General features: G+C 42.3%; 1 protein-coding gene across 9 annotated transcripts in view; it reads right to left on the bottom strand.

The window, feature by feature from the left end:
• The window catches only part of FOXP1 (forkhead box P1), a 399,727-nt gene that overhangs the window by 50,306 nt on the left and 332,335 nt on the right, over positions 1-17,086 (bottom strand). For all 9 annotated transcript variants that reach the window (XM_054161346.1, XM_054161354.1, XM_054161309.1 and 6 more), the window contains 2 exons: positions 15,411-15,570; positions 8,934-9,138 (listed from right to left, as the gene is read on the bottom strand). In XM_054161346.1, coding sequence (XP_054017321.1) covers positions 8,934-9,138; positions 15,411-15,570 — 365 coding nt within the window. The remainder of the gene's footprint in view (positions 1-8,933; positions 9,139-15,410; positions 15,571-17,086) is intronic.

Genomic DNA, 17,086 nt, shown 5'->3' on the forward strand with positions numbered 1-17,086 from the left:
GAAGGTGACTGTCACATCACATACAGCCTGGCAGCTTGCTGGGCCAGCCTTCACCCACCACACAATCCTGCAGCAGCCAGGAAAGTGCCCTTTGAGAAGAGGTTTATAAAAAAATAATTAAGATAAATAATGACTCCAAGGGAGAAATACAGTTAAAGCATTGAATTCTCTCTGCCACATGCTTTCCCTCCAAAGAACATGATTTACAAAAGCACTAAAATCGAGAGGACACAAGCCTGCTTCCCCAGGGAAGCATGCTGAATCATACAGGTAGTGTAAATATCATATGCTGCTGCAGGTGCTAGGCTCTATTTGTTTGTGTTTACTGAAAGGTATAACAAATAGTCACACTAAAACAGAACAACATTTGGCACTGGAATGGCAAGATACCAGAGCAGCCATAAATCATGTTCACTTGTTTATTCCTGAACCCCTGTGCAACACAAAACCTTCAGCCTCCCTTTTTCAGAGGGCTCCTTTGATGTGATTTGCCCCTTCGAGGGGCATCCACTAGCTGGCTGGGCAGCATCGTAACACATGCTCCAAGGGGATCAGCATCCTCCCCAAGTACAGCAAACCCAAGGTAAACCACTCAATGCTGTGAAAAAATACAAAAAGAAAAAAAACACAACAAAAAACAACCAGAAGAAGTAAGAAAGAGACTTGTGTGATGTATGTGGCCAGCTAACATCGTTTACAGCTTTGCAACTCCTGAGTTAATTCAAGAGTATAAACAAGGAGGAAAATGTTTCTTCCGAGCAAGACTTCCTGTAAACCATCCCTGGGAGCGGTGTGGGGCGCAGGGCTGGTGCACCTGCCGATTAACCGTGAGCTCCAAGAATAAACACAAACCCCAGCCAGCCAGATTGTTCTGGAATTTGCTCAGAGCTGATTTTTTTTTTTTCTCCTTCTTTTCTTTTATTTTTTTTTTTTGCTTTCTTTCCCCCTGCATTATAAATTGGATTCCACAATAAAACAAACAGCAGAACATAGGTTGCCGAGAGTTAAAATCTACTTTTTACACTACATTGACCACAGCACCCACAGGCACAGCTACAATGTCTTTCTATGAATGGGACAGATTGCCATATGGATGCAGACACTGAACAAGCTGTACAACTCCTGGCGACAAGTGCCTAGGGGACTGTCCTATATTAGCACCACCTGTGCTGTGGAAATTGTGCTCTGTCTACGAAATGGTATTTAAGGGCCCATCACGATGCTATTTTTTTGAGTACACACACACCAAAAAAAAAAAAAAAAAAAAGGAAAATTACAGTAAAAAAAAAAAAAAAAAAAAAAAAAGGATTTTGCTGGCTAGCAGATCTGTTGCACAGCTCCTGAGATTGCTTCCCAAAGGAATAGTTATCTCCTTTATTCACACAGCCCAAAATGACAAGCAGCAACACATATTAGCAGTTTCCCTGCCTGGGCTTACCCCGTTGTTTTAATAAGAGGACTATACTTTATAATACACACATGTATTTTCTGATCACACAGAAGAAATTACAGCCCTCCCACCCTAAAAACACCAGCTGGGGGGGGGGACACACACCTCCATGGCATCACACAAAGGTTGCTCCAGCAGCAAGCAACGCAATGTAAATTTTTCCTTGGGGTCCTTCCCCCATCCCTCAGCGTGCAGCAGGTAGAGCCACAAATCCTGATTACCAAATTTCAATGTGCATCTCGCTGCTTTGAAAATATAACCCTGCCTGCCTGACAAAAATAGAGCTCCAGATTAGCACAAGATGTGGAGGGAGGGGGAAGAAGGGGAAAGAGGTTTGAGCAGTACCTAGCTGCTCTACAAAAAAAAGGAGATTTCCCCCTCTCCAAACTGCATGGGGGGAAAAGAAAAAAAAAAAAAAAAAGGATGCCAAGAAAAAGAAAAGTAAAATAAATTGAATTAAAGAAAAACAGTTGTAAAGTGAACATTACAACCTGGGAAAAATGATGTCATTTTATTGAGAAACTCATTTTTTTCCATTAAACCATAGTGAAACGGATAAAGTTTATACAGCTTAATGGTGGAGTTTGACTTTAAATGCTACTCAATATCTTAGCAGTACGATATAACATGATATAATAACAGCTGTCACACTAACTGCTCCGTTTTTATTGAACAGCAGAGAAAATAGTCACATGAAAATCACCTAACTTCTCCTCTACTTTTTTATGGCATATTCAAGGGTGTTTCTTTTCCACACTCAGGCTGTGATGATTAAAAAAAAAAAAAAGCCAAAAACACAAAAGCAAGACAGTTCTTCATTAGCTCCCTGCTCAGCTCTTTAGGGTAGTCTGATCTCCCCAGCAAACGCTGAGGAAGGACAACTTGCACACGGGAGGAAATAAAAAGAAACAGGAATCCACAGAGCAGTAAAACAAAACCAGGTCCCTTTTTAAGACCACTACATAAACACCTCTAATAAAAGAAGAGGACAAATTTTCATTGGACTTTTAAAGTATTTAGACAGGAATGTTTTAGTAGAAGTTTAACTGCAAAGTGCATGCAATTAACAGAAAGCCATCAGCTGTTTCTCTGCTATGTAAAAATAGCATTAAGCTGTATTAAACACACGTGTAAGTATCTCAGTTGCAAGAAAAGGGAGGAGATATGCAAAGCACTCAGATATCAAACAATGATCTGTTGGCCAGATGGAGGAATAAAACAATACATATGCTAAAATTTGGAAAAGTTCTGTTAGGCGTCTGCCAAGGCTCACCCAATCTATTTTAAGTGCTTTCTGATACATTAGCTTAGCGTTTGGAGTTGTACAACTGATGGTTATTACATGGGACCAGAAAGCAGCGAAGCACTGGTGTGCGGGAGCTCCCCCAGGACAGCACATTCTCAAACACAGCACCCTTGTCCAGCACAGGGCCACCCCGAGCAATCCCAGCCTGGCTAACCCTGCATCTTTTGCAGCATAGAAACAAACAAAGTAAAACAGAAACTGTTTTTAAGGGTTTAAGAGAAAAAAACTCTTTGAAAAGCATAGTTTGATTAAAGAGCTCCCGGACAGACAGAGAAGCAACCGACATCGCACAACTGATTGATCAAGAGGTGTCTCAGAAAGGCAGAGGGGCAACGCAAGGGAGGCTACCCGCCCCAGTCTGCAAAGCACTAACAGTGAGAAGTGCCTGAGAAGGCTTAAAGCTGAAGATTAGCAACTCCAGGCCTGAGTCACGGCTGGTCTTTTTTCAAAGCTGATTACAGAGAAGTGACTCAGACCAGGACAGCATACAGCGGTGATTTCTTTAGCTGTGGAGCAAGCACCAAGGGATTGGGTAGTGGGATGCTTTAGGTTGTACCTGCATGTAATAAATGGAGACGGCTAGGCGAGAGCCCCGATATGGCTGTTGTGGCGTCACCGTCACTAACAACCCAGCTGGCCTCACAACCATCACACCTGTATGAGGTGCAATGAGAAGAAACACAGCAGCCACGCAGAGAGCAGGATGGTTTATTGGACACGTAGCCAGAAATCCAGGCTTGGCTTGAGTCTCTGGCTCCAACCTGGCTCTGCAGTGAGGAAGCTGTGTGGAGGCACCTGAGCTGCTCAGACCCTGGGTAATAATGTAAGGGTCACAATGGGGTTGGTGTACACGGAGCAGCTAAAACACTTCTGGGAGAGGAAAGGCCCCTGGCACACAGATTTCTTAGGGTAGAATGAATTTGAGGTAACCTAGTCTAACCAAACTCTGCTGATGGTGAAGTATAGCAAGCTACAGTCAACTGCACAGAGCAACTGAGAGGAGCTGACACGGACGAGCAGATTTGATGCTGGCACCAGTGCAGAATGAATGCCAGGGACTACATGGAGAGGCAGGCCAAGAGAGGATCAAGCCCTGGGAACATACGGACTACAGGCTACACTGCTTCATCCTGAGCATTAATAATGGACCCAAGTCTGTAATTCTTAATTGTGCCGAACCCTAATGCCCTCATCTAAAGGCCTTCGGATTTTGGGGGATGATCAGCTGGCATGGAAGACAACAACAGTAAAACACAATGCAATAAAGCCTAACCAGCAGATCAATGGTCTGCCATGCTGTTCCTCTCACTTCCCTTCAGAGCCTTTTCCAGACTCCTTCCCTCCTGTGATGCTGGCAAGAAAAAGTCATTTAAAAATCCCCTTGTTTATCCCATCTCTTTTTCCTTTGAGATGACTGCTTGCTTATGTGGAGTAAGAGTATAATCTTCAAGGTCCATTTCAACTCAGGCTATCCTATGGTCATGACAACAGGGGACAAACATGGAATTGCTGGAAGATGGAGAAAAGTCTCTTGGACATGCAGCTTTACTTCCAACTCTTCACCTTACCTCTTGCAAACAGATATGTTTCCTAAATTAATAGGTCTTGACCTTCATAAACTCACTTGTTTACACACAGCATCTATCCTCTTGTCACTGCTTCAGTCAATAGAGAATGGTGCCAGGGGGTGGGACCAGCACCCAGACACCTGCAACCCTTCACAGCACAGATCAACCCCAAGCTGGAGCAACCTCACCGGGAAAGAGCTGGTGAATTCTGCCCTGTTCTGCTTTTCCAAACCTACCCACATCAGGAATATTTGCAAGCATGCAGGTTTTTGGATGTTCACTGCTCATCAGGTTATAAAATCAGTAGTCATCTGAAGCAACCAGGCACCCACCTGCTTTGTTTTGCTGCTTCTCTTAAAATAGTCAAGCTCCCCCCAGGTAAGATGCAGCAGAATGAGATGGAAAGCAGGTACTGCCCTTCACATTTGCCAGCACAGCAGATGCACTCAACTGGCTCCTGTTATTTATTTATTTACTTGTCTAGAGAAAATGCTTGTTACTAAAGAAACCCAAAAGCTGGTAAGCTGATGAGAGGTTTGCATGCTGGTTGATGGTCTCACTTTCGCTTATCCTGAGTGAATACAAGTATCTATAACTAAATATTTCCCTTAGGGTACTGATGACTGAGGTATGTTTATTGCATTGAGTGAATTTATATATATAATCAGCACAATAAACATTATTAAATTGTCTGAGTAAAATCAAAGCATGAAACACACAGTCAGTGCTGAATTCTAATGATGCTGAATGCCCATGATTGCATGGGGAAAGGATCTTAACAAGCCTTGATTTGAGCTTTGGCATCCGCCTCACAAATCACACGAAATGTTCTCTCTTTAATAGTGCTGAATATTGATAAATGTCTCTGCACAGCACAACAGGGAAGTTGGTCTCTATTGGCAATCTTTACCAAAGTGTGTTTTTTCCTTCTCTACACTCAAGGGTTTACCCTGAATGATTTAATTATAATTTTCCTTGTGTAAGACAAATTAAAGAGGAGAGTAGGAGTGTCATGCCAAAGCAGATTATTTATCTCCTTAACAGATTGCTGTGCACCAAACCCCAGAGCTGCTGCTGCTGCTACTTAGAGAAACTGGGCAAAATGTGGGACAAAAGCATAGATGTAATATACATTTAAAGCCCAAATGAATGGAAGCATTAACCCATTATTTATAGCTGCAATTGTTTTGTTCCTGGGAAAGCCATACGCACAGAGCACGCACAACCCAAGAGCAGCACCACCATACTCCCTGGCCCCTGCCCAGGAGCAGAGGATACCTCCTGCTCTCAAATGTACCTCTGCTTTTCAAACGTCTTGGAGTGACTCTGGCCACCTGTCTGCTGTTGGCTTTTTTTGCCACAAAGGAGAACTTTTGCTGTCACCGGGCTCTGAGTGTGCAGCCGCGCAGTGGTGTCACTGGTGACACCAGAGCTGTGTCCCCAAAGCCTGCGCAGGACTAAAGCTTTGCTACACACAACCATGAGGCTGGGCCTGCGGCACGGCGACGCGTGGGCACAGCAAGCAGCCAGTGACTATTTCTCTTGCTATTTTAAACCCCTTGTTTATAACCAAAACGTGGTTTTACCCGAGATGTTCAGCAGACCTGCTGCTCACCCCACGACTTTTACACAAGTGCCTCTGCGGTCCTGTCTCATGGGTCTCAAGCAGCCTCATGACCTGACCTGTGGGATCAAGAATCCCGTAAAACACAGCCTGAACTATCCCAGTGACATGTGCCAGAGATAACAGTGATGATAGTAACTCCCACATAACCAACTTGCCTCCTGCAGCCCACTCGTTCTCAAAAGCCCAAGAGGAAGGGGTGGAAAAAGAGCTTTACAGCACACCCTAAAAGTTAATGTTACCTGTATATGATTATTTATGGCTGCTGGGCAGTCGTTATGATGTGGTTGTGCTTAAGTGTTAGGACACTTACATCTTTTACTATGTGCTTTTTATTGTTGTTTAAATCTAAATAAATAGCTCTTGGACCAAAGGTAACAGCCAGTTGCACAGAAGGTGCAGGAATGACAGGGTGGAAGCCACAAGTGACAAGGTTGCCCTGGCCAGCCGAGGCTGTGGACTTGAGTGATGGGAGGTGGAGGGCTAGTATGTCCCTTGGAAGCCCTTCCAAATGGCACATCTGACCTGAGCCTGGGCTCAGGACCATCTCCACAAGTCCCCTTGTATTTGCAAGCTCTGTTACTATGCTGAACCAGTTGTGTACAAGAACAGACAAGGATTTTACTGTAAGCCTAGTAAACTCATGCTCCCACCAGGCCCATGAGCTTTTTCTAGTTTTAACATTTGCAGTCAAAAAATGACCAAAATCCTACTCAGGCCTGTGCTCTCTCTGTTGTAAATATGCTAAAATTTCACCTTCTGTGAGCCTCAGATACACATCAGACAGTGCAGCACAGCTACCCCTTTCTTGCTGCTCACTCACCCCCAAACTCCCTGCCTGCAGATAAATACCCTTTCAGAAAGGAAACCAGCGCAACACATCTCAACCAGAGGAGTTTCTGTGTCAGATGAAATCCAGGCAGGCACCACAGTGCCTGATGAGACTGCAACAAAACCCTTAAGTGCATCAGTAGGCATTCTTCTGTGTGTAGTCTCCTGCTCTACTTATGGCTAAAGATGTAATTCAATCACTGCAGCAAATGGATGGCGTAAACCCTCCATGTACCAAACAGAGGCAAGATACAGCAAAGTCTCCAGCTCTCTTATTTGTATTCCTAAATATACCTCTTTTTTTGTATTTTGATAGCATAAAGAATTCAGTAGGTATGTAAGACAAGTACAATGGCAAGCTTTAGCAACACAGCTATCAGTTCAGCCAGAGGATTTTTAAGCTTTCTAAACCAAGACAATCTCAAACAACACCATGCCTGTTTATGCCTTCCTGATTATTTGTAACTTTACTAACAAAAACGTAAGTATCACCTTGTCTATAGATCCCAGTTGCCTCCAGGCCACAAACACGGGACTCAGACACATGGATTTCCAGTTCTGCTTGACAGCATACACAGAGAAAATTCTTACTTCAGGACAGATTCCTGTATTTCCACTGCATTTCCCACTAAACAGCAGTGGCATACTGTTCCCTCGGTTAGCTTGCCATTAGCAGACAGCACATGCCTCTGTTCAGTGAGAGAAGATCCATTTCACTGCATGGGGTTTTATTTTATACACTCACTCAGAAAAACACAGATAAAAAATTTATTGAAAAGTCATAAACCCATCTTGTTCAGCTCTATATGCAGCAAAAAGGGAATTTAATTGTTTAATAAACATCAAATTGTTTTTAGTGTCCCATGTAAGTCTCCATGAAAACCATGTCCTTGACACTTACATGCATTATAAATGTATGGGCTGATGTTCCCCCACATGTCCTTGCAATAATGATGCCTTACACACACAGACCAGCCCTTTCAGCAGTGGTGTGCTCTCCTTTAAAATCTATCTATTCCAAACAGCACTATTTTCTTAATATTAGAAAGATATAAGAGGTATTTATATAGCTTCCCTATCAATCTACTTTCAGACCACCAGAAATATAAACTCTATGGCTTAAAAATTCCATTATCCTCTTTCTAATGAATGAAAGGAGGATGGCAAGACAAAGCCATCAGTTTCCATAAAATCCAGCTCTCACTAGTGTCTGCTGTAACGTTTCTAGATGGGCAAAGGGACTCTCCTGAATGCAAAGAAGCACTGCCCTCCCCGTTGCGCCCACGCTGCCTGCACACTCCCAAAGACCCTTCTCCTCCTCCTCCTCGGCAGCAATGCCGAGGCTGCAGCAGGCACTGGCACCCACAGCCTGAGCTCCTCTGGGACCGTCTGTCTCATTGTAAGCAAAAGTTCTGTTGTTAGACACGCCTCAGTGAAATCTGGGGGTGTAAAGAAACAAACCTGCAATAAAGCATCCTTTGGAAGAAAGCAGAGCCCGCGCCGAGAAGCACGTCAACAGACAACCCCTGATTTAAGCCATTTCTTTTAACAATGCAAGCCTAGCAAGTATAAATTAACTCACACTTTTAAAAGCCAAACAACACCAGTTAGCTAATTTTATCAGCACTTAAAAAAATTACCACTTTGTTTTAAGAGAAACATGCTGAACTCTGTGTTGTGAAAGCTGGTAAAGACAGAGTGAAAAAAAAATGGAAAAAAATGGCTAACATGTTAGATGAGATGGGGCACTGAAATTTGGCAAACAGGTGGTAAAACAGCCTGCACTGACCAACAGGTTTTTTCTCTCACCTTCGGCCTAGAAACCCAAGGCACATCAAGAGTAACACCACCCGGGATGCAAGATGCAGAAAAAGCAGCTCATGCTCCTCACACTTCCCCCAATACGCTTATCCAATGCACTTCTAATTAGCTAATTGTGCCACATTGATCCAATTAACAAGCCATAAAGATCTGAACAAAAGGAGCATATTCTGCCCAGTGAAGACTCCATTCAGCCACGCCAAAATCAGACACAGCAAGACAGAGAGGACAAAACTGAGGCCAAGGCGGTTGGCCACCGCTCCCAACTGTTTCACCATCATTTCGGCACACTGCTCCAAGACGCTCACGGGTGGAAAACCCACCAGCACCTACCTCTCCCGTTTAGGAGTGTGGACTGATAGCTGTCCATTAGTTGAGGCGTGTGGGTTGATGATTAAGGAGGTCTTAGACGGCGCAGAGGAGGAGACGCAGGTGGTGGACAGGTCCAGGCTGCTGTGGTTGTTGCTGGCTGCCTCCTCCGCTGTGTGTGAGCTTGTCACTTCCTTCCAGAGCTGCTGCAGTTCTGTTGGAATCATGCCTGAAACAAACAAATTGGATAATTAAATCAATTAACAGCTAATTCGGCCGTCTTCAAACAGTAATTAAATCAAAGAGTCAGTAAACAAAGCCTAGTGTTAGTTTTGTGTGTGTGTTTTTGCGCATGTATGATTTTTTTAATAACTAAAGGCTAATACTGAACACTGCACAGCTCTGCTCCATTTTCTGCTGTGACACCTGCAACACCTACGTCAGGTAAAATCTGAGGTGGAGGGCAGGGGGATCCACATAAAAGTCACCCACCCCAAACTCCACGTCAAGGGTGATGATTTTTTGTAATTAAAGTTGCACAGGGTCTGTTTCCAGAGTCCCAGCTTGTACAGAAATCACCCTGAGCACTCTGCATGGTTGACAGCAAAGGTGGCCAAGGGCTACTCTGTGGTCAGCTGGGGAAATTATTGGATTATTTTTTTAACACAAATTTAATTTAATTTCTTATTCAGAAAAGTGAGCACTTTCTAACCTGTTTTCCAAAGAAAGGAAGGTCTTAAGGAAAAAAAAAACCACCAACAAACCCAACACACCACCTCAGCCTTATTATTGTGACAACAGGAAGCACAATATGACTAATTCTGTGCTTAAGTTTTAAATGATGACAAATAGCTTTGTTATTAAATACAGTTTTTATTAATCACTTTTAGACATAAATTATGAATTCATATTGTCTTCCTGAAATGCTTTTCAAATTTTAACAGTCAAATTGATTATACTATGATTATTTCATTAACACACCTATCTCTCTCATTAATTTTGGTTTCTTGAACTGCTCCCTTAATTGATGGATGTGTCTACTGAAAAACTGTGTAACTTTCTATACAAGTATCACTATTATTACTGTCATTGCTTAGATTGATGCTAATGAGCCATTCAAAAGTAACACAAAAACAGAAAATAAGCTTCAACAATAAAAAATAAACTTTTTTTCTCCTCCCTCCTTGCCCCATTGTGCCAAAAATGGACAGGAGGGTTAGGACACTGAAGTCAGTAGATCAGGCAAGTGGAAAACTTTGCCAACTCCAGTGGGCCAAAGCGAAGGCTGGGAGGGAAGGGGAGCCGCGCGCGTCAGCGTGACACAGGCTCACGCTGAGATCATGCTTCTGGATAAAGCTTAGGTTTGTGGCATGATGAAACAAGTCAAGCTTCTCTCACTGAAGACTATTTCAGTGCTCTTTCAGAGAAGGCCATGGGAAAAAATTTAGCAGTAGAGACGCATCACTTAAACAAGTTAAAAAAAATAGTAAAATAATAAAAGCTAGCGTCTGTGTGTTTTTACAGAGGTTTCTCATCGCTCTGCTTCCAGATCATCAGTTGGATGACTGCTCATTGTTTCACCATGTTGTAGCACCGGAGCTATCCTAAGGAAACCTGCCATTTTCTGAGCGTACAGCAGGAGCTCACGCAGGCACAGATCTCACCAAACCTAAGGTATTGAAATAAATAAATAAATAAAATAATTAAAAAAAAAAAGAGAAGGCAGTCTGCATTATATTCATTTGAAACACATAATAAAAAATGCCAAGGTCTAAATTTAATTTATTTTTGTCATTTAGAATACAATGGATAGATAATCATCTCAACGTGATCAGCCAAACATCTTTACTTTGCTAAACTGTTAAAGATTTTAATTATGCTAGCTTTGGAGAGCACTGGTCTAATGAGGCGATAGACTCCAGAGAATCTAAGTGGTTAAGAACTGTGAAATGAGTCTGATAGGATTTTTTTATATTCACCGTGGATCGTTTGCATATCAAAGAGGAGTAAATTATTGCACGACAGACCAATAACCTTCCCCGCCTTTCCCAGAGTAGCATTAACAAAAACAGTTGGTCTCCGGTAACAGTTCACTACAGAAAAATGCTAAAATCCTTAAGTATCTGCAATTAATATATATTACGAAAGAGGCTTCAATTTATACATTAAGTGATCAGATATTCTTAGGACACATCCCTTCCTCTACAGCCACGTCATTTGCCTTTCATCAGCCCCACATGCCAATTATATTTTGATGGATTTTGTCCCAAATGAGCATTTAGTTATTAGACATATTCAATTATTACTTGTCCCCTGAAATTAAACCTCTGAGCACATTAAACAAAGAGAAAGGTCAGTACACAAGCCGATGTCCTGTTTTGCTGTGTCGGGGCCATTATTTTCCAACACCTTGCAAAGTGACAGTGTGGGATGTATTTTTAGCCAGCACGCTTGACAGGACTGTCTGCACACTAACAATTACCTGTGAGCAGGGCTGACCCTTACACCACTGTTTACTCAATTGAAACAATAGTGAATAGACTTGTCTGCTGATGATAACATATTGATAGGAGACCATATGAGTCGACACCTATTTTTATTTTCCAGAATAAGCAAATAGGGGAAAGAATAACTGGCCTTTATTTTTAGTTTTTTTCCCCTTTTTTCTCCCTTTTTGCCACCGTCTCCTTATCTGGATTTCTGCAGGTTTTTAATTAGAGACAGGTTAGCACCCACTCCTCTCCTCCCTGTTCCCCTTCTTCCTCTCCCTTTCTCCTGTCCTCCAGGTCAATCCTGGATCTACTCATGCTTTATCCCAAGGAAAAAGCTTGCAAGTGTTACAGGCATTAAAATATACATACACAACATATTTATACCTCGCTGCAGATCCTTTAGAAGTCAAGATGCTTGGTCTAACTTCCTATACAAGTGTAACAACTATCACATATTTCTATGTACAACATTAAAAGGAAAAAAAAAAATATATGTTGAAAGAAAAATTACAATACACCAAACTGTCCGGGGAAAAATTCCTGAGGACAATAAAGAGGATTTGGGGCCGGGAGATATTAATTTGAAGAGCTGACTGTGATGTCATAGACATCTGCACACAACCCATCACTTAAAAATGATGACATCACTCGATGAATAAAACACTATTTTTAACAAGCTTCTCTCCTCCTTCCCTTCCCCAAATTTAGTTCTTTTAGAATAATACTGAAGAGACTTCCTAACTAGCCTGTCAAAGCGGGCAGCTGAAAGGTGTGCTCATTACTCATCCAGCAAAATGGTTAAATAAAATAATAGAACAAATGGTAAAAGCAAGTCAAATAGGTCCACGAACACTGGCAATAAATTATGTAATTTACCATTTAACGGTTTCATTTTAACAGCAAGAGCTAAATTTTAAGTCAGATTCCCAGAACTGCACTGCAATTACCTGAGATCGCTACTGCCGGGGCTGCAACTTCGTACATACCAGGAACGGGATTTAGCCCTGAAACTGCCAAATCTACACGAGCAATCAGGCACCCAGACGTCTCAGTCCTATTATTTTCACTCGCTGGTGATCTGAGGTGTGATTTGCAGTTTCATTTTGCAGATACTAAAGATCTAGCTCTTGCAGCTCAGAACTCTGCTGAAATGAGGTTTATTTTTAAATTGCTGCTATGTACAGATGTAGGATCTAGATTATGGATGTGTCTAAACACAAAGCAGCAAAGATTACACAAATACAGCATTAAAGGATGTGCTGTTTTGCGAGAGACAAATAGGCGAGCACTAAAAACTAAAATGAAACTAAGAAACAGCTTTAAAGAACGTATTAGCTCTAAAACCATAACAAAAATATCACTTCTGAAGTAGCATTCTCTCCTCGGAAACATTTATTACTATTACAGATACTTAAGAACAAAAGCAAAACGCTTTTGAACAAATTCATAGTTCCATTTACTAGGGGGATGATTTTTCTTTCTCTTTCTGCACACATTTACTGTCTTTGTCTCCGTCTTGCAAACTGTTCTGGAAACAAAAGGACATGATACATGTAATTTTATTTTTTTTTTAAATAAGAAGTGTCCATTACCAATTATTTTAAACTATAGCCCTGGCTCTTCATTGCATTTTTCAGGACAACTAGTCTCCTTCATTATGAAAGAAAATGTAGGCACAGGTTTAAAAAATGTATGTTGTGGGGACAGTTGACAGATTACTGCTCGTGGAACTCAATTTCCCAACCCCAGGTATCACCGGCTCAAAGACAAACAGAGTTGCTCAACCTCTTTGTGTCCTTGTACCTCTATACCCAGGTGACCATGTTCAAGCAAGCAGAAAGTTGATTTAAACCTCATAATGATATCAGTTTTAAGCCATCGTCCCTCTGATAAAAAAAAAACCTGGTGCTGTACTGCATCCTGCCTGAATTCTCAAGTTACTCTTTCCTCCTGCCGCCCAGCCCCCGGCTCCAGCCGCCCCCAAGGCTGACAGCTCATTTCCCTGCGAGAACCAGCCCCTTCTGCTCATGTTTATGTCTCCTCTGGTGTGGAAGTCGGCACCCCTTTGGTTTTAAATACGCTTCTTGGCGAGGACTAATAGTTACACTGCCCTGCTAACCATATCAATCAATGCCACGACTGCTGAATTACCTACTGGTGTCTCCGATGTGTTACCGCACAGATTACACTTCATGCATCACCACATTCATTTCTTTCACATTACACATGAGCGTGTCTTGTCACTGCCCAATTGCCCTCCTTTGGACAGCTTAACTGATATACTATACAATGAACCTTACCCAGCCAACTTAATAGTATAGGAGCTGTGGGAAAAATTAGAAAGGTTGAAGCTTGAGTCCGGTGGGTGTGTGGGAACAGCCTGGGATGCTTCCAACAATAAATCTGAAGTGTAATTAATGCCCATTACGTTTTGCAAGTCTAAATGGCATTTCGTCCCCGTGCCCTTTTTCCTGGATTCATCTCATGCCTTCTCCCTATCACACCACACACTGATGGTGACTGACCAACTACAACCCCAGGCCTGATCATGCAGCTCCCACCCAGGCAACACCTTCCCATGCATCAACCTCCAATTTGTGCACAGGACTAGTCCAGACCTGGTGTCCAGCTCTGGGACACTGGAAAGGAACTGCCTCTTGAAGGAGGAGATGTCAGGTCCCACAAAGCTTGGCCTCTCAAGACAGATGTTAGGCACTAAAGTATCTGTATGGGTCTGGTGAAAATAAGCCTAAATAAACCATGTCAGACACATGTCAAAGCAGACTCCACTCCCCAGTTTTGTTTCCCTTTAACCATCTAAGTTAATGTCTACTTTCCTTTTGCAGCTACACACAAAAAAACGGAGGGTGGAGAATAGAAGCAATTTTGTCCCGTCCCCCCATTTAACTGAACAGAGCTGAATGTAAATTCATTATATGGTTTAGCAACTAGTAGCAGCCCTAAGGCTGCTCTGAAGAGTCCAAATCATTCAACCAGAGCTGACTCAAGTTGTTGAGGTGGATGTTTAAATTTATTATGAGGCAAGGGAAGGAAAAGGCATGATTATTCAGAAATACCAGCATCATGGTTGAAAGACCTGGTCTTCTCTGAGCCATGACAACTTTGAACAGTTTGCCTTCATCACAGCAGCCAGAGCTCAGGCAAGCCTATTATAATGTCCCAAGGCTTGCAGACAAAAAACTGAGTCAAAGAGGAAGAGAGAATAAAAATACCAGGTTATAATCACTGTCGAAAGTATTGTGCTTTTGGTAGTTATTGCTTTTAATGTATCAGTATCTTTAAAAAAATAAATAAATAGGGGTTTCAGCAAAGCAGTAACTTCTTGCAGAGTGCAGGACTGAATAAAGATGTAGGAGGATCTAATTGCCAATAACACCATTAAAATTAAATGGAGGTAATCCAAATTTGCCCAGCATGGTGGGAGGACTGAAGCTATGATACATACAGGCAGTGACACAAAAGCCATGTCAAGAGGCGTGGAGAGCAGCCGCTGCCACCTCTCCCTCCCAGCTGCAGAGAAGGACAATCCAATTTCTACACTTGGGCAGCGTGCGGATCAGGGTTGCTTTGTGCCCGGCTCCATGCCAGGCTGGAACCAGAAATGGTCCAAGTAACACATTTAGAAAAGGAAACACTGCTCTGACACTATCCTTAGCCACGAAGCAAGCACCAAGAATCGATTAAGATGCCTCCTGTGAAGGATTTCAAGCCCAGATTAGTATAAGCAGCAGCTTCAGGTCTGCCAGACCAGCTACAGCTGTGCCAATTGAATCCCAACTCCAAACCGCCTGCCTCCCACCAGCCAGAGCAATCTACGACTTCAGTGCTGCACTTCTCCAGAAACATCTTTATAGTGGCCACCCTGCCTGTCAGGATTTTCCTGTGTTATTATTTTATGAACCTATGAGATCTCTCTCCCTTGCTGACAGTTTTGTGTGTGTGCATGCTATTGCTTTGCCTGCCAGCAGCTCCCCAACCCCTCACCTACCTTGTGCAAGGGGTTGCAAAGGCAGAGTAGGCTGGCCAGGCTGGATCGTCAGCAGCCCCTGACGCTGCAGAGACAGGAGGTGCTGCTGTTGCAACTGCTGCATCTGTAAGAGTTGCTGCTGAAAGGCCAACTGCTGTGTAGCCACCTGCTGCTGCTGGGGCTGGAAAAGAAAGAAAATAAATAACAATGCACATTTGTCAATACAGAGCAAAGCATTAACAGAGGATTTACAGGGCTCCTTGTCTCAACACACTTCAACCTCTGCTTGCAGTCACCTGGTATCAAGCCAAGCTAGCAAGCCCACCACCCCGTATCAGACCCCAAAGGATACTTAGGTGCTGGAGGTCAGGTGCTAGAGGTGTTACAGACCTGCAGTTCTTTGCACCTCCAGCAGTTACTTTCATCCTAACTAAACTCCTCCTGCCATCCCAATTAAAAATATATGGAATGTTCCTTGGTCCACACTACCATGCCAGCCTGGTCAATGTGGTTATGTTTTACCCCAAAAGTGGCTGTTTTTCCAGTGGTGGGTAAAGCAAATGCTGCTAGCAGCTGTTAAAAGTCCTGGGTAATTCTTTGAGGCATAGGACACATCTAACGTTGAGAACCATACCACACGATCCCATCACACTCAGATGTGATGAAAACCAACCCTGCACTGTGCTCTGTTTGCTCATGCAAAGGTTGTCTTAACTATTAAGGCAATAGAACTGGCTTAATTTATGGTATTTTATACTTACTCTCTCTTATTCATCCATCAAGCCCCACAATACTCTGCTATGTTCAGAATTATTCTGTGCTGTATTTAAGGCTGCTACTTCTGCACTTTGAAAATTTTAATTGTTCTCACTAGAAAGAAGATGGAGTTGCCTTACTCCACAGGGATGTGAACCTTGAACCTTCGAGGTGTAAAAGAACATGTTGCTTTTCTCACTGTTGTACCCGGAGAAGCTTTTAACTACTCTGTTTATCACTTCTGACATAAATAAATGAGAAAAAATCAGACCTTTGAAGAAGAAAAACTTCATCTAATATTGTTAATTAGCCATGACAAACGATGAAATAACATTGTAAATCTTTCATAGAAACAGCCACTAGATTTTAATTACACACATTCATAATTTAGCAAACAACATCTTACTTGAATGTGAGTGTTTAATATGTACAGTACTCCAGGCTTCAGAGTCCTTAATTTCGTTCAGTTAAGGAAGCCTCTAGGTTTTGCTTCCATGCTCATCTTGTGTTTTATTTGCTTTGTTCTTTAAAACCCATGAAAGGCTTTGCATTTTGATAAATATCTTTTTATTTATTGTACAATGACAGGAGGAAAACTTTTGTTGTGTAAAACATCAATACATCATGCCAGTGTTTAGCAGTTTCTTGTGCTAGCCAAAAAAAATTAATGTAGATTTCCTTAGTAATTATCTGAGTGATAGAAAGATAATACAGTGCAGTAGTACAATAAATAGAAGGAAATTATCTAATATCCCTAATCTGCTAGGAATCATATCAAGGTGGAGGTCTTATACACATTATGGCTAACAATTATGGAAAGAAAATTAACTCTTACAAAACTACATAATTCCACAAACAAACCCCAGCCAGATCCCAAGCTTTTTGTCACCCTTCCTTGACACCAAGCCAGAGGATCACTGGCTCCATTCCCAACTGGTGTC

This window comes from Dryobates pubescens, chromosome 1 (genome assembly GCF_014839835.1).
Source record: "Dryobates pubescens isolate bDryPub1 chromosome 1, bDryPub1.pri, whole genome shotgun sequence".
Classification (NCBI taxonomy): domain Eukaryota; kingdom Metazoa; phylum Chordata; class Aves; order Piciformes; family Picidae; genus Dryobates; species Dryobates pubescens.